Source organism: Vanessa cardui, chromosome 13 (genome assembly GCF_905220365.1).
Source record: "Vanessa cardui chromosome 13, ilVanCard2.1, whole genome shotgun sequence".
Classification (NCBI taxonomy): domain Eukaryota; kingdom Metazoa; phylum Arthropoda; class Insecta; order Lepidoptera; family Nymphalidae; genus Vanessa; species Vanessa cardui.
The window spans coordinates 10,105,717-10,133,246 of record NC_061135.1 but is presented as its reverse complement, the minus strand read 5'-3'; the positions used below and the strand labels follow the sequence as shown (position 1 = coordinate 10,133,246).

At 31.5% G+C, this 27,530-nt stretch overlaps 1 protein-coding gene across 2 annotated transcripts in view; it reads right to left on the bottom strand.

The window, feature by feature from the left end:
* LOC124534737 (T-lymphocyte activation antigen CD86-like) overlaps positions 1–27,530 on the bottom strand; it is a 220,800-nt gene that overhangs the window by 100,471 nt on the left and 92,799 nt on the right. For both annotated transcript variants that reach the window (XM_047110730.1, XM_047110731.1), the window contains exon 3: positions 9,180–9,364. In XM_047110730.1, coding sequence (XP_046966686.1) covers positions 9,180–9,249 — 70 coding nt within the window. In that variant the 5' untranslated portion in view covers positions 9,250–9,364. The remainder of the gene's footprint in view (positions 1–9,179; positions 9,365–27,530) is intronic.

The following is a 27,530-nucleotide window of genomic DNA, read 5'->3' as shown; positions in this document are numbered from 1 at the left end:
TAGAAGCTTATTAAAAGAAATAATATTTTGTGACAGTTGCTGATATGACAAAAAAAAACCATTAAAGATGACGTTTAATAATGCCAATGTCAAAAAGAAGCCTGACATAATAGTTGTTAATGTAATTGAGAACTAAACATGTAAAGTGCAGGTGTATCTAATATAAGACTTAACTTATGACCACCGGGTCAGAGAAATATGTCTAAAAAATCTCTCATACTCGTAAGTACGTATGCACATTCACTTTTATTATATGAACATACAGTATTTTTCCAGCCTGTAAATTTCCCACTGCTACCCAGCAGTGACCAGTAAGGCCTCTTCTCATATTAAGGAGAGAATTTTGGAACATATTCCACCACGCTGTTCCAATGCGGGTTGGTGGAATGCACATGTGGCAGAATTTCTATGAAATATGTCACATGCTGGTTTCCTCACGATGTTTTCCTTCACCGCTGAGCACGAGATGAATTATAGAGACAAATTAAGCACATGAATCAGCGGTGCTTGCCTGGGTTTGAACCCGTAATCGTCGGTTAAGATTCTACGCACGCGTTCTAACCACTGGGCTATCTCGACTCCCAACAAACGATTATTAAATAGTATTGTAAGGGAAGGTGGAATTTCATCGGTCAATGCATTAGCTTACTTATAAAATAGAGTTTGGAATTTCCTAATATTATTCTATTTCTATTTCATAAGTTCAGCTCATCAGTCATCTCAGCTCTTTTTTTTTACAAATATTTTCAAACAATTAGTATCACATTGATACTAAAGTACTAGTGATATCGGTATTAATATTAAATAAATAGACTTAGAAAGCTCAAAATGAATTATGTTTTTGACTATCTAAATTTTTAACACAAATATTATTAAGGCCTAATAAATTAATATAAGCAATTTATCGTGTCTATATCCGAATAACGTATAAATCAAATGTATTAGAAAGTATCGGAAGATAATTTCAATTATAACAGTTAATAACAATGAAACCAACTAATAAGTATAAATATATAACTTCTCGTTACTGGGATAAGGCATCCCTTGCAAAAAAGGATCTAATTAGCTTGATCCAATAGCTTTATGCAGGTTTCTTCACGACCTTTTTCTTCACTTTCGAGTACGAGATGAAATATAAATACTATTTAAGATCATGAGAATTCAGTAGTGCCTACATGGGTTGTACGCGTTTCTCTCATCTCGTCTTTCTTTTTGATGAATCCTGGTTCATGAATCTTTTTCAATGTCGAAGTCGATTTGGGTACGAGCTTTGAGGCTTGTCTCATTATCGGATTTTTTTTATAACTGGCTACTGTTAGTTCTAAAATATATGTTCTAAGTATTGCCAATGACGGCTTACTCTTGACCATTTTCTCATGGCATGCTTGGCAATTGAGACGTAGAATATAATTCGCAACGAACTACCAAGTTATTAACGCCTCTTATTCCTTTTAAATTTCATTGCTATATACTATTTAATAACCGCTTTCCTACGGATTTTAGACTCAACTGAGTGTGTGAAAGGGAGCGTGTGTAGTGAAAAGTGTATTTTGGGTATTGGTATATTTATATGTACAGCAAAATTTGTAAATGGATTATTTTTAGAAGCCGAATGCTCCGAAGGTATTTTAGAGCGCAAACGCAGGTGTACTCCCCAATCCATTACTATCATAATGGGATGGCAATCCAACATGTCTAGAGAAAGTCCACGCTCAAGACAAATGGCTTTACGTGTTATCCGAGACACACATACACTCTTAATGAATATTTTTAAGCGTAAAGCTAAAACAGAATTTGTTTCCTCATACGTAAGTCACTAGACCAACGAAGTAAGGAAATATAATAATAACACATTATCGGTATGTATTTTACGAAATAAAAATATTATTTACGTCTCTAAAGGATTCCTTTTATCACGCGCGCACTTTATTGCGTACCGGCATCTAAAGGCTTTTAATGGCTAGGGTTACGGTAGGCCGTGCCTAATGACGTGTGAACGGGGACGAGGCACGTGTTGTAGATACTTTTAAGTATATTATGTTACGGTAAGTTACAACTTATTAAGTTATGATTTTAATAAAAAAGGGCGAATATTGGTGACTTACCGATAATATTTAATGTTGCCAACAAAAATAAAAAGTTTTTATTTAATCTTTTATTTTGTGATTTTTATTCTTATAATTTATATTTATGTATAAATAAGACAGTAATATGAAGAAATTCAGCTAAAATAATCTACTAGATAATAGTATAATTTGCGACTCAGTAAGGATGTAAAAAAATGTATGCCACGGAATTGGCCGAAAGCTTAAAAAAATTACGTTCGTCACACTCGACGTACACGCGGGCCTCAGCCGAGGGCCACTCGACGCTAATAGAACCTTTGATGTCCTCCCAAGGGACGTCGAATCCTACCCCTTTTGTTTTTATCTCCTTTAGGAAACTTTCATGTTACACAATTCTCGAAATAATTCTTATTCTTACGTTAAAAGATTTTCCTTTTAAATAAATGTCGAACTGCGATAATTTAACAGTACTTACAATGTACGAGGGAAACAATGTATCGTTTTTTAGATTTATTTTATTTTTAGCTCACCTCACAAAATGTGGTGGTTCTACATTCGACTGTGTGTGTATTTTTTTAAAAAAGAGCTATTACTTTGATGAATATGTATGCACATATGTTCACCGTCTCATAACTTCTAAACTACTTGTCGTAGATTGATAAATGTAGTGTCGTGAGAAGCGTTTTAATTTAATTCAATTTAATCTCACGTCACGTGACGTGATGTTACATTGAATTAAATTAAATATGGCACCTTCTGTGACATCTAATGGAGAGGACATAAAATCGTTAACTAAAATGAACACGTTTGAAAGATATTTATATAATAGTTTAAATAGTATGTTTAGTTTCTTCGGAATATGAATTTATTAAGTTTTTATTTAATGTGAATTTTGATTGCTATGATTTAATTTCTGAAAAATAAATCATTTTAAAATAAGAAGTCGAAGAGAAGTTTATTAGTCGTCTACAATAATAGTTTTAAGGTATGCATGTCTACTGACAATGATTACTATGTACGGATTTGCTCTTTGCATATTAATTTATCTCTTATTTTGACTTTACCAATTAAAATATGATGCCATGATTTGACAGTTAATATGACAGATGCTTTGTTACATAGATTTAATAAAAAAGAGTTTTTTTTTGTACATCTCAATTGATAAAAACTCATCATGAATAATACGTATTAAACGTCTTAATATGTAAAACATTGTGTGTTAATATTTTGATTTTTTTTCTGTTTAAGCGTGAACTAAATAAGAAAATATGAAGACGACTTTGACAGTTGGGCATAGTTTTTATACCTATGTCACAAAATTGTTTATCAAAGTCCAATTGCTAGGCAAACAAGGCACATAGGCCCTCATGTATCATAAATATTTATAACCACTTTTATTTATCAAATATATTGAAAATAAAAAGAATAAATCTTCAAAATGTTTTGGGCAATACGGCGTAAAAATCGCTACTCACCAAAACTCAATCAAATGGAAGGGTTTGATGAGCACTCTTAAAAATATATATAATTATAAATTATACATTCGTAGAAGAGATATACTCGAATACTATAGTCATGTTAAATTAAAATATGTGAATCTTTAAGCGTATTGGCAGAGAGGCAATTCGAACGACGACTGATGTAAATAAAATGAATTTATTATTGAATAAATAATAGCTTGAGATCTGATATGAGGAATAAATAATTTAATTTGTTTTTCCAATGAGAGTCTTACTTATATTAATTATGTGTTGTTTTGTGGTTCTAATAAATGCTATACTTTTCTGATTTATTTTTATCGACCACCCGTTTGAATTTTTATTTCTAGACACGTTTGAAGGTGACATTCAAAATCATAACTCAAATATCAAAGGTAAATTAAATTGAATTTAAATATTTCTAATGCGTCAAGAAAACTTGGTAAATTTATCAAAGCCTACATCTACATATCTTATAAATAGCTTATAATAGTAAAATTATATACGTTTGAATATTTCAGACTCATTCAATATTAATATATGTTTAGATGCTTTATTTCAGTTTTCAGAAGGGCGAGTATATCAATTTAATTTAAAAAAATCACAACAGTGAAAAACCTACCTAAAACTAGGGTTTAGGTATTTAAATATAGGTACCTAGCACCTCATTGCACATAGACTATTGTATACTTCTTATATACTCGGTGGTATGGGTTTTTGGGATACCAAAAACTAGTAACTCACCGCCAAACAACAATACTTAGCATTGTTGTATCCTGGGTTAACGGGTGAGTAATTCAGTGTAACAACATGCACAAGGGACATAACATCTTAGTCCCCAAGGTTGGCAGCATGTGGATGGCGACGTAAAGAATGATTAATATTTCTATTAACGCCAACGTTTATGGATGGTTGCGTCCACTTATCACAGATGACCATGGCACAGTTTGGTAGTCTATCTTCCTCTCATATGCATATAAAAATGTAAGACCAACAGAACCAGTGTTTTTATAACATTTGGGTAATTTAGTACTGCAATATATAGAGAATATATATCCTTGACTTAAAAAGGATTAAGAAATGAATGTTTTCGAAATCGACTCTTAATGACTGAAAGAATTAATTGCCAAATTTTAAATGAATACTCGTAACATTTGCATAAGTTAAATGAAAGCAAGATCATACGTTGCGATAAAAAGAAAATCTCCTTACAAGAGCGGTATATTAAATCTTTATTGATTGCGGTTTCCAAAATCGGATTGTCCGAGTTAGTTGTACAGTAAATAATTTTGTAGGCAAAAAGCTAATCCTGGCCCTTTCCCCGACTCGACCTTTCTTGTTTATTTCGGTACTCGAGTTACGAGAAATAAGGTTCTTGTGGGAAATAAAACAGATATTCTTAAGATTTTTTTGTTTTAGTTTCGGGAAATTGTTTATTGTGTTATGTGAGTGTATTAGTAACGTTACTTATGTAAATTTAACAACTCTATTCATTTATGCTGAGTTATCTACTATGTAAGATAATTCTGTAATGTTAAATGTCCACGCTGACTTGCTTCATAGTGCCTTAATGCGGTATTTCACAAACTGTAGGAATTCGTTTAATTAAAGCTTTACATTCAGCAGACAGTTTGCAATTATAAATATCTATGCCAACAATTTGTTTGTATTGTAAAGTAAATTAAATGATGATAAGGTCTAGTTTCGAACAGCATTCTTATATATGTACATAAGATATTTTCTAGTTCCAATGATGACTAGCAAATGTGACTGGAGTGAATGCTGTTTGATTAAAGCCCTTGTTGAGAATACTTTTGTTAACTATAGTTGTACACTACAATATTTATTACCTAGTAAATGTATTTAAGGCACTTATGTGCCGAATTATTGATGTTAATAATATAAAATCTAAATCTAAATCTAAATCTCTATTCTATATTGAAGGATTTATATTCAATTTAGTTTAATTAACTACTCAAGTAGGTAACTTTCTTAAAAATTTAAAAAATAAATATTTATAAGAACTGTCTAAATTAAAAATTCAAATAATATACACAACGCTAATGTTACACAATACGCCATAAAACATAGTAAATTATGACTCATTGCTACAGATATACTGTTATTAAGCAAGTCGGTGAGTTGAACACAGAAGGTTTCATCCATCTAAAAACCGTCTAACGCACACCGCACACGGCTGTTGCGCTTGCGCCTGTCATGAGGATGTCAGTGAAACGAACCCATAGGATTTTCTACTCATAAAAAGAGCCCTAGAAGAAGACCATAGAAGCTTTTACTTAAAATAGTCTGTGTAGTGTATTTAGGATTCGTAGATACCAGTAGTCGAGACTAAATTGAATTCCATATCTACCCAATAGTTAACATCAAAACACCATTCACAAATCAAATCATTGAACAATATTCATGCAGCTCTATACAGCCGACTCAATGTTTAAACGCAAATCCAATCTCATACTCAATAAGCTTACAAATCGCAAAGACCACATATGCACATATGAATAAACATTTGTTCAACGTTAACCCTTGAAGAGAGCCGCATGATGTCATGTCAATATATTTCGCTGTCTCAGCACTCCCTCGATGCCTGATTCGTTCCAATCGATTTCAACTGAATACTCGAAGCTCGCTCGCGTGTATAAGATTTCGGAAACGTTATAGTATTAAGAAAGCAGCGTTTTTATCTGGATTAAAAACCGTAAAGGCTTACTGAATGTATCGCTCGTGTTTATTCAATAAGAAAATGTAAAGAGATTTAAATCGGAGCAAAAAGAAAACCGAGAGATTGTTATGGATAAAAATGTGTATTACAGCAACACAAATTCCGTATAATAATTAATAAAATCGCTCATATGGAACACCACGAATAATAGTAATACAGAAGTTCCATTACTATGAGAATTCATTTCCTTAGGGGGTGCTTCGGAAATACGAGAAATGACGTATCAATCTTCATATTTCTATGAAATTAAATATGTGATATATGCGTTGCTAAGCTGTCAGTTAAATTTGATACTTGTCATGCGATCATAAAATATTGAAAACCTACTGACGGTTATATTAGATTTTATTCGTGTATCTTTAATATAATATTATAATTACTGTAAATCCTGTTATATATCACCGGGTGACATTTCAAGACTGTGTCCTACATCGTATTACAAGTTAGAAATAAGAATAAAATACTTTTATACGAGGAAATATACTTTATATATAAAATGCTTAGTTTAAGCTCAAAACCATATAAAACAAACAAAAAGTACTTATGTTTCTATAGTATATTTGTTTTTGTTTCTCATATAAAGTCATATAATTCGTGAGACCTACGCTCGTTTCATTTATTTCTTATGATATGTACTATATGACATATAAAATTATAAACGAGCTTCCATGCCAGAGACTTAATTGAGGTTGATGTTGAATTTAAACAGTGCAGGATACAGTTTCAACTATTACGTAGAAAACCTTTCCGGGATACAAACTACGAGAGCATCGTGATGTATTATATGAAAATCAAACAATTATTTTCGCCTGACATTTGACACTACAATAGTAGCTCGTAAAATGTCCAATAGCTGGCTACAGGCTCATGCTCTAGTTGATAAAGCAATGGAGATCATTCTGACATACTTCGGAATGGTACATAAATGTAGTTGAAATTTTTAGACACAAGTTGCGCTTTACCTCCCGAAACAAAAGGATTTATAAACTTAAATTAGAATCTCCGATCTGTGATAGATCCAACTTATTCTATCAACTGTACTTTTATTCGTTAAATGATAATACTATTTAAAAATCGAATTTTAAGCTTTTATTTTGATTATTGTGTAAAGAAAAAAAGTCCTTATCTCTAATCAATATGCATATTTGATTATGTTCTTCGTGGAAGAGATATTATAAAATGTTTTTTATATATATAGTTTTTATATTGTCCTGAATTAACCAAAAAAGTATACACTCTACATCAATTTCTTTTGGCAGAATATATAGTGACATTTGTATGAGATATGAGTACGAGAAATATTTTTACTCTTTTCCGTATGACACGATGCTATGATTCACTCGGATCCCACTAAGACCAGACATTTGACTCAGTCACATTATATCCATCTGTGATTCGCCCTTCATATGATGCTGAGTACACACCACTATGTCACCATCCCGCTATTATATTTACATAAGTAATGCTCTCCACACGTTCAAGTATTCTTTATGTTACTCTACGCAAATATAGAAACTTACTTACTTTAGATTTAGAAACAAAGAATGTTCCATTGCAAACAACGCCCGTTCAATCTAACATAAGTTAACTTATAATTATAACTTTACACAGGAGAGAATAACATATAATAAATGTATACACTAATTTTTATATATGATTTTTTACAGTACTTAGATACTTGATGGTAGTACCCTTATCACTCACTCATCAGATAAGGTATCTTCAGATATACTTAGCATTGCATCACAGGCACAAGGGACACAAAAAGTTAATTGCCAAAATAAATGAATGCTTAAAGTTTCATACAGCTATAATTTCTATGGGCAGTGGTGACCACTTACCACCAGATGACCTATTTGCCCGTCCGTCTAGCTGTACAATAAAAAAGGGACTACGTAAAGACACGAAATATTTTGACAAAATTGTTTCATGTTAATATTACAACGTAATCACGTTGCCTTTCTCCGCTGGAGTCCGTTATAAAGAATTGAACACAATAAAGCGCTGTGTGTAAGCGACATTATATATTAAATCTGTAGCGAGTAACTTTTGTTAGATGGTGCTTCAGATACTCTCGTAGGTATCTCACATCTCCGTTCCTGCGGGCTTTAGAGGGAATATTTAAACGTGATTCAGAATGAGGAATTGTTCGTAGTGAAATGTATTATGTATGTTACTTTAAATGAATGGAGGTTTTTATTCTAAGGAGCTATTTTCTTACAACCCTTCGTGTGCGGAGCTCCTTTTCGATAGCAATGATATATTGCATTTACCGTCTCTTTACATTTATACTGAATGTATTACACCCCCGAGTCCAATTATTTGATACGGTAGATCAACTCTTTGCAATTGTAGCGAAAAGTTGAAAAGTTTCTCTTGGATTTAAATATTCGTACTGAAAATGTAGCGGCATTAATAATTATTTACTCGTTAGTTTTGAAAGGACATATGTATATTAAATATAATATTTATCAGACCGTTAATTATCACATAATATATTAATTCATACATTCAGGATCTTGTGTTTTTTTGGAATACTTATTTAGTAGGACGATAATATGAAAAATTATTTGTATAAATCAGTTGTTTGAAAGCGAGAATGATTTGAATTGAGAGGTTTGAATCTGAATTGTCGTATACTTAATTTGTGTATTATTTATTTTATGCAAGATATGAAACAAGTTACTTTCTCTTCATAAGCTTTTACGTTATTCATGTTTGAATATAGTTTAGTAAATTCCAAACAAAGATACATCAAAAAACAGTATCTTCTAAATTTGTTCTATAATACGCATTTGGCGCCATATGTTGAAGTCATATATAAATTGCTACATAAAGAATAGTGAATTTTATACTACGGCATCTCGGTAATTTAATACTTTAAACTAAACTTACCTCCAGGCATCGAAGCGGTGGTTACATAAAAGCAGTGTAGAAACAACGATAGAAGCATTTTAGTAGTCATTTTACCGCTCACTCGTACTCTCTCATCCCGTGCCTCCTCTCGACCATATTCTAGGTTTTATCATTGTCAACCGCAACTAGGACCGGCTCACATCTCTGATTCCGATGTGCTTTATCTGAAACAAAAGTCATTTATAAGAATAGGATTTTTTGACAACTTTGAGTATGAAAAACCAAATATGTAACCTTATTTATTGCTATTAAGCATCGGTTCAAAAAGCCTTATTTATTTTTCTATCAGAAACAAACACGGTACACGAGATTAGTGTTTTCCGTCACCGTTTCGCTTAATATATTAGAGTTTCGAATAGAAATAATATATTTAAATGTATAAAAAAACCACTATTCAAAATAGTAACTCGATAAAAATTATCCGCTATTAAATTCACTTCGAACAAACAAGAAAATAAAACGTCAGAGGACTTATGCTCTCTGCTTTCATCCAGAGAATAGAAAAGATCTAGTAATAAAGTTTTAATTCTATAACCGCTTAAACAGAATCTCAATAACCCGGCGCGCTGTTCTGCGGCTTAAGAGTAAATACATTATAAGCCACGGGGGAAAATTAGTGGCTATCCAACTTCGTGAGCGCGAAACTTCAGCGGACTTATTTCAGTCTTTTTTGCATTATAAAGTGAACAAAATTGTAGTCAGTTACAATGCACTTAAAGTTTTGAATATGGGACAAGAAGAAGCCAAGTTCGCTTTGCTTATGATTAGTTTTGATGCTTCGTAAATACGAAAATGACGTAAATTTAAGTGTGACGGATGGTGAAAATAAAGACACACATATTGTATACTGTATGTATAATTAATTTTTTTCCTTCTAACGACGTATATATTCATCTCTAATCCCAAATGATATCTATTTTCCGCTTGTAGTTGAGAAACTTGGAGTCATTTAGTTCACAAAACTTTATAAACATAACATCACATATCATCTTATTTCCTCTACTGGTAACAGGTTCTCTCGGAGTTGGTTGATTTTCCGCCAAAAGGTTCGCAATTGCGATTGAACGGGAAAAAGATGCTAGCTTCTTTCGATCATTCTACGAGATCATGCTTTTCATAGGAGCTATTTATAATTTTGATTTATACTAATTTCGGTCCTTAAGTTACAACTGTATAACTGTATGGAATACTTTTGGTCAGATTTTATAGCAATGGATATTTGTAGACCTTTATTGAAATCAAAACGATCTTATTATATTTTGTTTTGGAATATTTCTAAAATATCGCGCCATTGAAAAAAATATTCCATTTTATATTTCAAGAATATTTTATTCGAGTTATTATTATAATACAATTTATAAACGCGAAGTCACCGGTCATCGTTAGTAAATATACTACGCGACTTTTACATCTAAGGATTTTCCGCTGCAAAACTGCTGTTTGAAAAGTATTTCATCGGATAGTGTACGTCGAAGCTCGAAAGTATTACATGCAACAATAGTTTGCTATCTCCGTCGATTTTTAAAAGCCCCGAACCATTTTATTAAAAGGTTACATTCAGAACGAAAATATTTTACCGCTTTTACAAAACATTATGAAATTCCATTATATTGGGAGGTCGTTCGGCGCTACTCCTCAAAATATCATTTCAACACCACAGCTTATTGAGTGCCGCGTCACAGAATTTAATACATTTAGTGTATTTTCCATAGCGGATTAATATCGGAGTGTGCCAAATACGTCGTTCGAAGTGGGTCAACGGATTTACAGTCGACCTCTGGTATTCGAAGTTCCAGAAACACTAATCTTAAGATTGCCAATACGTTACGAATTGTTTTTGTCACTAATAATATTGGAATCGTCTGATTTACGTTTCCTTTTACACATTGAGTTGTACAAGTCATTGAGTTTTTGGAGCATTTCATTTGGATATAAGATTTATGACTTACTCCTAACCCTTTGAGTGATACACGTGAAGAAAATTGCTTTGAAGGTCAGAATCGAGATAAGGTATTCCATTCCCAGAGTAAGGAATAATTCCCTCAATGAAAGCGGTGGGGTGCGATACCTGTTTTATCCTAGCCTCAAGTAAAGTATTGCTCTATGCACGCAGATAACTGAACTGGAAGGACCCAGTACTCCTTATGTCAAAATTGATTCCGCACTTACTGTTCCAAATACAGTTATGTGTAATAGGACGAAATGCCATATACCACGGATTCTTCACAGTGAGCCGTGTGTCTTTTGAACACTGTACGTACGTAATAAAGAAGTCTGATCAATGTTAGCAGACTATGCTATATATTTATAGTTTGATAAATTTCTTCAAAAATAAGGATGTAGCAATACAAATAAGCAACTCTATTAAATACATCGTAAAACAATAATCTGAAGATTCGCACGTACAAAATAGAACATTACCTGCCCATAACATTATCGATGCCATAAAAATCGTCATTCCTCTGAACTCGAATAGCAAATGCTCGCAATTTGCTTTATTGCAGTAGGCACATCGTTGCCAGAGAAGTTAGACCTTTCGTATCCTTTCGATCACACCAGATTGCACCATCTGTCTTAGTTAAATGAAAGGCATGGAAGCTCAGCCATTTTTGGTCGAGGCGAACTCCGTGGCAGGTCGCAAGGTCTCTTTCCGCAATATTTTTTTGCTTTCCAAATTCGTTTCACGATACCTTTATTTGTCAAACGTGCCCTCCTGGGAGATTCCGAATACACAGTCACTATTGTACCCGATAAAGATGAAGTAGCTAAAGAATTTTAACAGAAATTCAGCAGATGTTCATTCTGACGCTCCTTCATTTAATTTGAAAGATCACAACGAAGATACAGTAGATTAGATTCTCGTTGAAAAAGAATTTGGTTCTCTAGAGATAAATTAATGAAATTAATTACTTTCCCTTGAGAAATGCCGCGACCTATTTACTTTGCTGATAAAACGACCTTTGGTCTCTAATTTACTTGTAATCGGATTGTGGTATATTCCTATTTGTTACAAGATACAAATATGATTACACTGAGATATTATGTTTAATAAATTATTAAATAAACACTTTAAATATTTCTTTATTCTTCTTTAAGAGAAAAAGCATTGTGTTCAGGATATATAACAACTTACTATATTAATTGTTAAAGCGTAAATATAAATAACACAAATTCAAACGTTATTTAGGGACCTTAAGGTCAAATGTACAAAAGATCAAACCCTTTCTGTAAAAGACCAAATGTTAATTAAGTCAAATTTTCTAATTAAGATAATTTTAACAGTGGACAAGAAAGTAATCAAGTTCCATAGACCGAGAGTAGTAATTGAAAACTAAAGTTTGTGCCGTAATTGGGTTAGAGATAGGACTTTCCTTAATCACCCAATGGATCTTTCGTGAGATAAGTCCTTATCTGGCTAAAATTTAACTAGACTAGTGGCAATTAGACACAGGCGTTGTGTTGCGAAGGGATGCTCACAAATTAATTGCATTTCAAACAGTTAGTTTGTGAGTATTGGTGGTCAAAGCCGTTTGGATAAAGGTATTTATTTGCATAACACTATTATTATTATCATAATGAATGATGTGTATGGGTGTGATTTTTTTATGAATAGAGTTTATTGTCTTTTTGTCATAACAGAGACGAAATGTAAAATCTATTTGAAATTTTTACTGATTTGTCAAAAGTCAATAAACAATTATCATAAAACAAAATAAATACGTGATTTTTTATTAATTCTATAAACCGAATTAAATAACATAATTTGTTTAATCCCATGATACATGAGAAAAGGCATAGTGTTTCACATTAGAATACATATCTAATGTAGTAAAAAATTAAGTCTGCTATTAATTGAGTGCGATTGAATAAGTTTAATTAAATAAGTTTAACATAGTGACATGGAAAGCGTACAAAACAAAGGATACCGAAATGTCGTCACACTTAAACTTTTAACAAAAATAGTTTACGAAACCTTTCTATAGTTGACTTCACAAGTAATTAATCAGCGAAAAGAAAAAAAAATTATAAAGCGACATGATGAATCCATTTTTAAATAAATCTAAATAAATATTGGACTACATCGCGTACGTTACTCTGATCACAATATATAGCAAAGATAGCTAAAGCATTTGTGTTATAGAAATAAGAAATCCAAACACCAAGACCCAAGACAACGTAGGGAATCGAACCCTGGACCTCGGAGTTTCGTACTCATGAAAACCAGTGTACACACTATTCGGTCGTGGAGGTCGTTAATTCACTATAAAATAAAGCGTCACATTAAATAAACAACCATGACGAATTTCAAAAATTAATCCAAGTTAAAAATCGTCATAATGACGTTAATATGAAACTTTTCACATCATTGTTATAACAGTGTGTTTATTCTCTTTGCTAAATAGGTAAGTGTTTCATTGTAAAGTGTAGAGCTAAACAAGCCGAGTGGCGTCAAGTTAAGTCGTCGGGAAATGCTTTACTGCCTCTTAATCATGCAAGCTCTTCACGACTTGGTACTGCACTTTGTTCTGTTTATATTTAACTTCAACTTTTAAAACTTCTATTTTATACGCGTTAATTGAAATGCGGTCTTATTATTTAACTACGTCAAGAACAGGCTTTGTAGTTTTTGTAAAACAATATTCTATATTTGTTATAGTATTACCTTTGCTAGGAAAACTTGGATATAATTGTACTGTATGTATAAAGTAAAACAATATAAAAAATACTTTCTGTATCAAGAACAAAATACCGCAATAAACCGTACCTTTAATTAACACATCTGGTGATTATGAATCAATATTTTTTACTAACATTTAAACGTAATAAATTTAATACGAGCTAAGATTCGAACAATTAAAATGGTAGTCTTTAGAAGAATGCCTGTATCATATTTCACCAAGCGGTTCTATAACGGTTGCTAAATAGATACACATGTGGCATGCGCGTCTCCTCTAGATTGAAAAATCCCTATCATTCCAGTGTTAAAAAAAACAAAACCTTTTTCAAATATAAATAATTCTTGAAGTATGATTAATTAAAATAAAAACACCATGAAATCCCAATAAAACCTCCCTCCGAGGATGTTCTAATTGAGTTCCGTTTTATGAAAAAAAATACAAACATTTAACGACTACGGCGTTATTAAGATTTGATGGCCTGCGTTAATTTAATGACCCATGTACCGAATATTGATTAGTTACGGAGAGGTTCAACAGGGTCGAACTCTAATTAATTTATATAAATCATAAAATTGTCTATTACGTCAATGCTTCGCTCACAATATGCCTGTTGATATTTGTGTAGTCAACATTAAGATCTTCTCTACTCCAAATAAAATTTACAGCTAAAAATTGGTAACCCACTAATTACCTATGAAATTACCTATTGTACATTGTGATTCATACATAGATAAATATACTATATTATATACACTATCATATACTTAATATACACTATGAACGAAAAGTATTTTTACTTTTATTGTCGATTTTTCAGTATAGGTATCATTTAATACAATATAGTCTAACACATTAAACACAAATTATACTTTTTGTGATGGAAGTTATAATCGTATTATCAAGTGTAAAGTCTGTTAGACACGTTTTGGTAATTTTCCTATCGAAATCAGTCATCAGGGCTGTCTTCGTACAACCTCTCAATCCTAACCGCTATTACAATCCGTTCCATTTGTACATAAAGTGTTCCCGCTATTAGATTGAAGAGTAATTAAATCGATTTCTAAGTGAATCGAACTACGGTTCGGATTAACTGATGCGTGAATATGTGATTTTAGTCAGGAACTAAACATTGGACATGTGGAGTTTTTAGTTATAATTGATTAAATTTGTTTTTATATACTCTGTGAGATGAAAGCAATTACGAATCCGAATAATTGAGTCATTCGAATGATTCCTGAATCGATTGATGATATTTAAATGAATTTGGGGAATACCTACTTTATGACAATTAAATTTTCCACAGTGTGGAGTATATAAATGATCTACGCATATCTTGTTTCCGACGACCTTAAGAGGATCGTTTATAATATCCTTACCCTATCATATGTTGGAATTAATGAGAATTATACTTATACTATAATCTTCGTGATAGTTTGCTGTCACTATATCAAGTATCTTCTTAATCAAACCAGCTTTGATTATTGTTTTTTTTTGGTTTAAAGATCTTTATTTCTCAAAAAAATTTACAAGAAAATCACTTACATGAGAAACAAATAAACAAAAATACAAAAAAAATTGTTGGGAAAAAACGGAAATAACTGGACACTTACTATATTACATAAAACATAGTATTTAAATAAGTAGTATAATAATAATTTTTAAGTGTAGGGCGAAATAATGTAGTTATAAAAATATTGTGTGGGTAGAAATGAAATAACATAGTCTGAACAGCAAGACTCATTCGACGTCTTTGCGACCATCGTGTTTGTTGCGATATAAAACTAGATGTCCCACAACTTATATTTTTATTTTAATAATTTAGTTTAACTATGTCCTTTTTTAGTTTATATATTGATTTTTCAATTTATTTATTTTTCATATTACTTTATAAAAGTATTAATGTATTATTTTAATATATTTTTTATTTTTATTTTAGTTATTAATTACTTTAACTTTATTTTGAATGTAGTATTTAAGTAGTCTTTTAAACGTCAAAGCTGATTTGGTATCCTTAATATCCTTCGGAAACTGGTTATATAGCTTAGCACCTGTGTACAAAATGTTTTGTTTGCCATGATTTGTTGTTGGTGCATGTAATATTAGGTCATTCGCATTTCTTAATTTAATTTTTTGTATTTGATGTTTTTTAGTAAAAGTAATTTGAGTATGTATGTCTCTATTTAAAATTTTACGTACTAAAATGCAAGTTTTATATATATAAGATTGATTTATGCTCATGATTTTTGTTTCTTTAAAGATTTTATATGTTGGTGTTAAGTAGTTATAGCTGAATAGTCTTATTTGTCTCTTAATTGTTTATTGATACAAACTTTAAAAGGTAACTGCTGTTTTAATTATATTTCTTTCTTTTCTTTATTTAGTATTTCTTCTTTTTTTGTGTAATTTTAAGATTTTTGTGTTTTATGTGACTGGCGCACAATAAAGTTTATTAACACATTTGATATGCGATGTCTCTTTCTTACAGTTTAGGTCTGCGAAGCATATCAACATGTTTAAATAATTAAATATAATTAAAAATAAAATCGAATGAAAAATAATATTTCATTCTGTCTTTGATTATTCTTAGTTAACCTACATCTCAAAACGGTTAGTATAAAATTTTCCTTTTTAGCGGTAGAATAATAATATAAGGTAGTAGTTTAAGACGGCCATATTTACACCATTTTTAGGATTTATAAAAAATATTTACGGTTAGGCCTAAATATAATTAATTGTCACAAGCATACTTTAGCATCACGAGAATAAATAATAAATAAAAAAAAAGCTGAGGCTTTAGGACGTTTCTTTGACACAATTTCAAGATTTGGTGTTTTTGATCAAACTCAATCCCAGAAAGTAATAAAATAATTTAGTTTTATAAAACATATCTTAACTTAAAATCGATTTACTCGTACAGAATGGACTCAAGCATAAGCGAATTTAGTTACATTGGCTCAATCAAATGGAACATAGTGATGCTTTGCTCGTTTGAATAATCTTGCAGTAACTGGTAACTATTCTAAAAAGACGTGACGTGCGCTTTCTCTTGCAATGAAAATTATTTGATTGGTATAGAAATCGAAACAATCTCATTACAATAGCATAGGTAAACAAATACAAAACCTTTTAAAAACTGAAAACATAAAATTGTACACTTATTATAATTGCGGACGTACTAAGAGCCGTCTCGTGTTCATTAAACAGTGGAGTACCTCAAGGCTCTTTAATGAGGCCGCTATTTCTCCCTCGTTATCTCATACGTAGCCCCCTTTGTCGGAACTGCTGTAGTTACTGTGTTTGTCCCGTTAGCCTCGCCTCACCTGAAGATATCGTTAGGAAGCAGGTACATAGTATTGTTTACGCCAATAGTGCTACTGAACAGTTTTAAACACAGTTTCGAAGTCGAGTGGGAAGTTTTGCGTTTCACGTACAGATCGTATCTAGTAATGTTTCTTGTTTGTTATTTAAAGTATAGTTAACTACGCTCCAACGTGTTGTCTTAATCATGTTGAGTTCGCTCGTGCTATTTAGGGATTTCATATGACAATTAGTATAATGATATCTATGAATGAATGTCATATACGGCGGACTGTGATGAATAATATGAAACATAATTTATATTTGGACTATATATTTATTTCTTGATTAATTTATTCTTAACTATTATTAGCTTTTTAAAGTATCTGTAAACTGTGAATATTATAATATATTATATCCAAAAATTTCATAAAATCCTGACTTACGATATTTATACGAGATTAATTTCATTCATTGAACATTATGATAAAATTACTTATAAACTAATCTTCTACTTTAAGGAGATGTCTTTGTATGGTTTGTAATAAACACATTCAAATACATGTTCATATAATACACCAGTACAGGTCAGCTTCAGGAAATATAATAGGCTGTTACAATATACAATTTATTCCAATTTATCTTATTATAGGTATTGCAAACGAATTTTTATTTTCAAAGATCAAAAATATCATCAAATGTTTACGTCGGAATAAATCGAAAATGTGAAATTTCGAATGAATCACGAGCCACCGATTCCATTTCACACGTCCACCATCTCTTTCCGTTTCATTGACTGTTGCAAAAAGCTTTATCCCTATTCTGATATTTCGATCAAATGCCATACTGCTGTTCGATGCAATTTAAATTAAAAATTTCAAATACAAATATGACAACATTCCACACATATAACATAACAACAATATAATCATATGATGCTTGAATATATATAAAAGCTTTGTATATTTTAAACTAACTCTTCATAATCATAAATTACAGTTAACAGTCTTTTATATGTGTTGACCTTGCATCTCAATTATACCAAGAGATAGGAAGGTAAGAGTTCCTCGGAAAATCAATAAAGCCGAAATCGTAGCTGCTTTCTATCTAGTAGTGTCGAAATGAAATTCTATCGTATTATGAAAGTATATAAATATATTATGATCATATGTCGAAAGTACGTAAAATTTTTATCTCTTAAATTTTTTTGTCTTGTCTAACATGAAACATTGCTGACTCATTTCGGAAAAGTCCTACAGATTTTTTATGTCCTTCTATGTGTATAATTATATACAATTTATGTTATGTTTGATCTGATACAATTCGTTAACTTTTTATTTTATTAGGACCGAATTTTATTTTAATACTTTTATGAAGAAGACCTCATCTCTTAGATTACTTGAAGCCTGTTGCTTATATAGTATTTTTGTTTGTTAAATAATAATTTGGAATAGATCGAAACAAAATTCTGAAAGCATGCACGTAAAGACGACGCTAGTAACTATTGCTTATATATCGAACGAGTAAAGGAATCTAATGTCAATAATTTATTATTTTCATTCCTTTCAAGCGACACCATTTAAGCACGTTGAGTGCTTGTTCTCGAATTTTCCATTTTGGTGATATTCGAAAAACGAGGCTTTCACCTTTAATAATTATTCTTAAAGAATGGTTCTTTTTTGTAATTTCAGTTGTTTTACGCAGAGTTCCTCATAAAAATTAAATATATCCTATCTAAAATCTATTATTAATATGTATATAAATGTATATAAATGTTAATGCTTTTCTTGTTAAACTTAGAATCATTATGTCAAACTGATTTGGACTAAGAATTTTCAGATCTTACTAGTTGATTTTCGATTATTTTTAACTCATCCTTGAGGAAGAAGAGTTTAAATTTAACTAACACTGTAATAAAAATGAATTGGGCTGATAGCTTTTCAGGTCACATCTCTATGATAAATTTGTCAATCAAGATCACCTACCATCTAAAATATATCATTTAGATGTTAACATGTTTTAAAAGTACTAAGCTATGCTATGTAAAATATCTTCAAGGGAACTAAGTAGTTAAAAAAACCTTTTTTCCTTGCTGAGGAGTATAACATTAGCGGGCTTTTATTCTAATGTAAATTAGTCTAAGTAACTGGTAAGAAGGTAGATTAGTTACTCAAAACATGAAAAATTGTTATCATTACATACCATAATATTTAGTGTTAAAAAGCTTTCAAGAAACTAATTTTAAAATGTTTGCGTTAATAGATTTCTCGAAAATAATACTTTCTTTGTAGGTTTATTAAATTGAATTTTTACATAATTTACTTTCAATCGCTATAAATCTTGTCATTACTCCATTGCATCGAATAAGTTAATTTAAAAATAATTCGAAATCGATATCAGTCGATACCGTCAAAGTGGTCGTAAAGGAACTAAACGAGAATGTAACGGTAGGAGCCATTAAGGGCCGAGTTAGTGACGTAACATTTCCTAAGAAAATTTCGTATCTTAACGACTCATGATCTTGGGCAGTATTCGGACAACATTTAACATCCAGGGATATAGACGATTGAATTTTACATAACATCAACATAACATATATTAATCTGATTCCGAAGTACCACAAACTCCAAGGCCCAAGATAACATAGAGAACTAATGAACTTTTTCTACATCGACTCGGCCGGTAATCGAACCGACTCACGAAAATCGGTGTACACACTCGACCTCGGAGGATCGTCGTAAATAAATGGTAATGTTGTTTCTTCGATGTTATTGTTTGAATAAAGCATAATTAATAATGCATTACATATTTATTGATACATTTTAATTTTTTTTGTAAATGTATGTATAAAGATATTTCCTATATTACTATATATTATTTTAAACTCGTATACAAAGTACCTCAACGTATCTGGTTCAACCACTATTTCTCTATTCTAATCTACGGATCTCAATGGCCTTTAAATCTAAAACGTCACGCCATCCATAGTGTGAGGACTATTATCGCGAGACTTTTTGTCCCGTCCCTTTTTGTCCCGGACAGATAGCGAATGGGTAATTGGAGACTGATCCCTTTTTGTCCTGCTACGGTTTGGGAGGGACGAAATTCCATTACCCGCGTCATTAGGCTGTGTTGTACACGCATTTGATGAGACACGTGGCTAAGTTAGATTTTCGCTGAAAAGTGTTGACTTTGACGAATATAAGACGAAAGATTTTACTTGGTGGTAGAGCTTTGTGCAAGCCCGTCTGGGTAGGTACCACCCACTTCAGTTATTCTACCGCCAAATAATATTACTCAGTATTGTTGTGTTTCGGTTTGAAGGGTGAGTGAGCCAGTGTAACTGGAATATTGAAGACGTAAGGAATAGTTAATATTTCTTACAGCTTCATTGTCTATGTTTATACGTCAACCTATACCACAAAAAATAGATTTACAGTCTACTGCTTTGCTTGCCATAAATTGGTCTTATTTTATACATTTTATCATTACACACATGTTATTAGGATTGCTTATTAAGATTAGATATTCACATTCATAATCTTAACTAGTTTATTTGACCTTGATATTTGGTTTGAGATGATTTTAAACGGTTTTTTAAAGAAAACATTGTGTTTGCAACAATAGTTATATGTCTTAACTTCTTTTAGCAACTTCAGAAACTGATTACTATCTTAATATAAAGAAACCCATCTAGTTTAACCGGATCACGTAGCAAACCGGTAAAAAACCATCCCACGTGGTTAGTCACGCGGGAAAATATTTCAGTCAGATGCGTTCAACCGTGGAAATGAGATTGTGTTAAAAATAAAACAGGTTTAAACAATGCATGTGTGGGTAAAACGTGTGAAATATTTATTTTAGTGGATTTTTTTTAAATACATTAGTGGTAATCTTGTCAACGTATATTTTACAGCGAAACGAAAATCGATTCGTGTTGAAGTAATACGACATGGCGTTCTATTTTTCCTCAAATGGAATACGTACGTACAGTCAGACTAAGAAATCGTCAGTTTTCAAATTAATTCCTTTATCAAGTTTTTAACTCTTAGTACCTTTTGAATCTAAACATCAAATCATGGCGACGCAATGTCATTATCAATCGGCAAAGCGGATGAAAATAGGTCTTAAGGCAACGAACCTTTCCTTACGCCGACGGTACATAGCTTGTCATTAAAAGTATCATCATGGTAAAACATTTTTTAAAGCAATGTGTTTAACTCATTACAGTGAAACAGAAAACGAATTAATTTATAGGTTAATGCAATTGCGGTCAAGATACAACAGGAAGGAGATGCGGAAGTGGGGAGTAATTGTTTGCAGACCATCCTGTATATGACATCAGAAATGTTTATACTGTCATAATGTTACTCGCTAGCAAAACAAGTAAATAAAGTAAAATACAAATTATTTGTTTCACAAAAACAAAAGCTTGTATGAATAAAACACATTAACAAAAAGTGATGCAGTAATGCTTTTTAAAAAACCTTGTTAATGATTTAATTTGTTTTAGACACTACTAGATCCATACAGAAATAAAACGAGAATTCGTTGCAGAATAATTATTTTTTACTTAAAACTGATCTGATATAGCTGCCTTTTGAAAAAGCATCTAACCGCTGATATATATTTTATAATAGGAAATATTACGGAGCAATTCCATGTCTTGATTTATCTGCCAATGGTTCAAGCAATCCAATTAATACCAATAATGAAGCTAATGTTTATTTATGTCCTATACAAATATGTGTCATAGATTATTTTGAGTTGAAACATTCAGTGCATTTTTTTTTCAGCAGTTATACTGAGAAAATTATGCAACTATGTCAAAGCGAATTCCAATCTTCAATTATTCTGTAACATCATAATATGTATGTGTACTTATCTACATCAGTTAATGCTTCTTATAGATTCAGGACACTAACTAAGAACCACCACTTCTACAATTTAGTTACAATGTTCTGCTAAACTTGAGATAAGTTAGCACAACTTACTTATCATACAGCTACCTAAACATATAACTATGAATACTTAGGTACAGATTTTAAGCTAAAGATATGATCTTCAAAGTCGTCCGCTTAAAATATTGCTCACTCGGATAATTGCGTTGTAGGTATACATATGTGTGTATAAATAAATTTAAATACATATATTTAAATTTATCTAGCACTATTATTATAGCTTGATTTTTTATTACTAACTCCAGCCGGTCACACTATATCGAAATGTATATATATAGTTAATTTCAAAACTACTAGCAATTCTTTTTTTAAAAATAGTATTGAAGATGAGTAGAATAATTCAACTCTACTTATTTGCTCTATGGCTTTTATGCTAGCCCGTCTGGATACAACAACAAACAACAACAGCCTGTAAATTCCCACTGCTGGGCTAAAGGCCTCCTCTCCCTTTGAGGAGAAGGTTTGGAACATATTCCACAACGCAGTACCAATGCGGGTTGGTGGAATACACATGTGGCAGAATTTCTATGAAATTTGTCACATGCAGGTTTCCTCACGATGTTTTCCTTCACCGCCGAGCACGAGATGAATTATAAAGACAAATTAAGGCCCAGTGGTTAGAACGCTTGCTCTCTCGGCTCCGTCTGGATAGGTACCGCTAATTTATCTACCGTCATTTTAAATTTGTTGTTGTGTTCCGGTTTGAAGTTTGAATGAGTCAGTGCAACTATAGGAACAAGGACAGCTCGCCAACTAACACAACACCATCGTAGAACATCTTATTTGATAGCGCATTGGTTATATGAGAAATTATTAATATTTCTTACGTTCCCAGTGCAGTAGTAATCTTTTACCATCACGTGGTTCATTTATAAGTTCGCCAAAATAACATAAAAAAATCGATATGAATTTAAAAGAAGAAAAACAATATTAAATAAAATATATCAAACATGGTATTGTGGTTCGCGATATCAATACAAATAGAGCTCGTTGATAGTAATGCGTCGACGTGCGTGATCTTCGTGGTCTACATTCGCACACGGAATAAGTAACTGTAATAGATGTGTAATGAATTTTCTTATTTTAAATTTGCTTTCAAATATCAATTTAGACAGCAGTAAAATTACGTTGATAATAGTTATGTTGATATAAAATGAGAATTCGATGAATTCTTGAACCATTAAGGGTAGACAGTGACCATCGAGCTATTACTGTCATAAATAAATTAATATGAGACAACATCACATATATCCGATCCCAATATAAGTAGCTAAAGCACTTGTGTTATGGAAAATCAGAAGCAACGACGGTGCCACAAATATACAGACCCAAGACAACGTACAAAACTAATGATAATCTAAACCGACTTGGTCGGGAATCGAACCTCGGAGTAGTGTACTCGTGAAAACCGGTGTACACACCAGTCAACCACGGAGGTCATCAAGGTGTTAATTGGTTCTATTTTAATTTATTGTTAATATTGGATTTTTAAAAGATTGTTCATATCAAAATTTGCCTTGATGGGCATTGTTTAATACACGAAAAATATCACTCTAATAGATATTTTCAGAATAAAATTCGTTTAAATTGAATAAAAGAAATTAAGGAAACCGTAAAATTCCAACTTTACTACATGACACATACAATGATATTCAATTCTACTATGTATTGAGAACAAATTTATTTACATTATAGACTTTATTCTTGTAACAACAAGGATCAATATCCATATTCTCAAGAATTTGAGCTCATTTCAATGCAGTTTTAAGAAACTGAGAAATACAGAGCATTTTTAGAAGACTGTAATAAAAATACTCGACATTGTTGCGTGTCTATATGAGAAATATTTATGAACTGAATTTAAAACAACATCGCCAGTATTATTCTTCGCTGCTATTAATAATTTATAGTGAATGCGATATAAAAATGTATATATACCATACGAAACGCATACTTTAAAGTTCCTTAAAATGCTATAGCGCTGTTTCTCTATTAATATCTAAAATAAAGCTTTTTTTTCTACGACAATACGTACGTCATCATCCTCCTGTACTCATCCTAATTTTACTTGGGGTCGGTACAGCACATCTTCTTCTTCCGTGCTTCTCTGTCGGACATCATCTAACAAGTAAGTGTCGCTTCTACGACAATAGGTACAAATATTAGTAATTATAAAAAAAATAGAACATAATTTTACTCCTGCTGCTATTATCGGCGCAAAGAATATTGGTTATTAGTTGTAACCAATCACAGCCGTGACAAAACAAATATATCCAATCTAACCAAACCGCAAAACATCTGGGACTCTAAATGATCGAATTAGTCAAATGCTTGCCCAAAATCATCTAAAGCGTTAAACAAAGCAAGCGCCGAGGCGCAATTTGTTACAAGCATAATACCGTGCATTTTAATTGGGGCGTAACTCAGTCTCAACTTGCCCTATTCTCCTCCCCGCTTCCCGTTTATCCGAGTTCTGTAGATCCTGTACGCAAGTTGAAGTGATAAATAGTGTTCCTGGGCTCATACTAAATCACACCTTATGAAAGGAACTGAATTAAGACGTTACGACGTAACGCTTTAGTTTTAGCCGGTTAGTGCTGAATTTGTTTAGCACATAGTTTGGAGTTTCTAAGATTTCATTTATGTAATGTTGTTCATTATTTTGTACACACCTTTTTTGTAAAAAAAAAATGTATGTAGTCTATAGCTATCTATCTATCTAATCTATGATTGAATTTATGATTTTATATAAAGATCTTACAGACTTTTGTAACATTAGAAATTTCGTTTGGTGAATATTATTAATATTTTCAATACTTCCGCAAATAATAACATTGCAAAATAGTATACATAGATCCGATATACAACTTCAAACAAAACGAAAAAAAAAAAAAACGAATGACGCATTTTATTAAAGCCTCGGTAATGCCTCCGTTTCATTCTTGTAAATAAACAGCACATAAAACAGAAAATAAATTTAAGTCTCGTTAAATTTACACGCTTCATAATTTAGTGCTGGATCAGATTGATTGGCGACGTCACTCGCTATTCGCAAGACAAGACCCTTTTGTTGCTTGCAAATTGTTCACTCGTTGTTTCCATCGCGATTGTTATTTTGCATCTTGTCTTATGGAAATGGAGCTTAATGTTATGTTATTAAAATACCTCGGGGATACGAACTTTACGAGACGCTCGAATTCCGAGCACGCTTAAATGGATACAACGATGTGACCGTAAATAGATACATATTTTGTAACATTGCTTTTAGGATGTACAATATTGCACATAAATTACGTATTTATGTGGTATATAATAAGATTGAACTGAAATATGAGCTCATTTGACAAAAAATGTAACTTTAACAGATAAATATATTCAAAGTTCAAAAGATAAATGTTGTTAATAATTATTATTTATCTTTGAGCTCAATATATTGATAGATCTTAGAATAGTAATATTGTGGCATGATGTTGTTTATTTAGTAGCCCTCTTCTAATATCGTAGAATCCAAAAGCATGAGATCAAATTCTGAGTCAAGTTGTATTTTTATAGATGTCAGTCGGAAAGCAAGTCAAGTCCAAGCGTTTCTTTTGATATCCCATTGGTTTATAACTGCGGAAATTACGGACTAGACAGTACAGTTACATAAGTTTGCGCATTATCAATGTCCCAGGCAGGTCTCGGGTCTCCCTTCAAAATGGCTGCCATCGGGAAGACATCTTTTCATTATTGCTTCTACAAGTTTATATTTATTATTATTTATATTATAGCTTCCTTCGTGCGAAGTTCTACTTACTATTTAATTTTTAGTTTTATTATTTGATTTTTTTGAAAAGATGATCTTATTACTTATTGCAGAGTAAAGTAACAGCTTGTAAATATTTCATAGCCTGGCAAGATTTCTGAGGAGAGGGCTTGGAGCTTCATCCGAGCAAGAGTTGAATTATAAACTCAAATTAAGTACATGAAAACTCAATGTAGCTTTCAGTGGTTTAAATCTTCCATCTTCGGCTTAGATTCACGTTTATAAGCCACTTGGCCGTCTCGTCTTTAAATAATAAATTTATGCTGTTAGTGATTTCAACGAATTACTAACGCCAATCGAACCTATTTTTCAGCTTATAAAGAAAAAATATAATAAAGTAATAAATGACCATTCATATTTAAAATATCTAATTTTTCTAATTCATTAGTTTCGTTATTATTTAATTGTTTGGTTACGTGCGATTAACTGCGGTATATTTAAAGTATAATTCTATCACAACGGTAACATTAATCAATTTTTCGAAACCGCATTTGGTTGAATGTTTTAGCTAATTTGCTATTAACGAATCAGTGTTCCGGGTATAAATTTTGTTTTATTTACCAATCGGTGAAACATATTTTCGATATCGACATTGATAGAGTTGTAATAATCGTAAATTAATTTTAAAATACATATAATCTACTGAATATTTTTTTAATCCGTTTTCAAACTTGTTCATTGTATTACTTTGACAAAATAAAAATGAATATGTCACTCGTATACAACCCATTAGCCATTGGAAAGAGGCTTAAAGTTTTTCCATGTAAGTTACAACCAGTTGCCAAATTAGTAAAAGTTATACAGTTAGTGACCTAAAAACTTTGATTTCTTTTTCTTTGTATTCTGGCAAAGATACTCCTGTATTTAGAGCTGCGACAATCCAATTGGTATAAAAACTCTTTTTTTACAAATGTAAGAAATACCAAAAGTACCCTTAAGGTGTATTCATTTTATAAACACACAAGTATACGTAACAAGTCTAATAATTATAAAGTTTTACAAAATCATTCAATATTTGTATTTTAATGATTTAAATAAAATAGTAAATTTTATTTGTTTTTTTTTTTACTCTATTCCATAGTATCCATAAATATTTAAAAAAAAAAACAACTTTACCATTCTTGATACTGGAAAATGTGTATAAAATAATGTATTTACTTTACGAAATCAAGAGCTGTTTTATTACAAACTGTTAAACCTCCAGTGATGACTGCAACATATTACCCGAAGCGATTTTTTTTTTATGTTTCTAATTTTCCATTATATGCGTCTCCAGAAGAGTTTATTTGTCGCTGTTATTGGAAATCTCGCGGATTTATCTCGCTTTCTCAGAATTTGCTTTCCGAATACCCCCGATTTATATTGAGCTCTTGAATAAACTCCGATGTACAACCACGCCTCGGTATATTGTCAGCTATTATTTTAGTTCATTCTTGCGAATAAATGAAAAATAGTTGTTATAGTTCTTCTTGTGTGATAATATTACGTTGTAACGTAATCCAGAGTGGTATATTATCGTTTTATTACGACACATTAACTACAAGGACGATTGAAGCATTAAAGCCGCTTCCAATTCAGAGTGAAATAT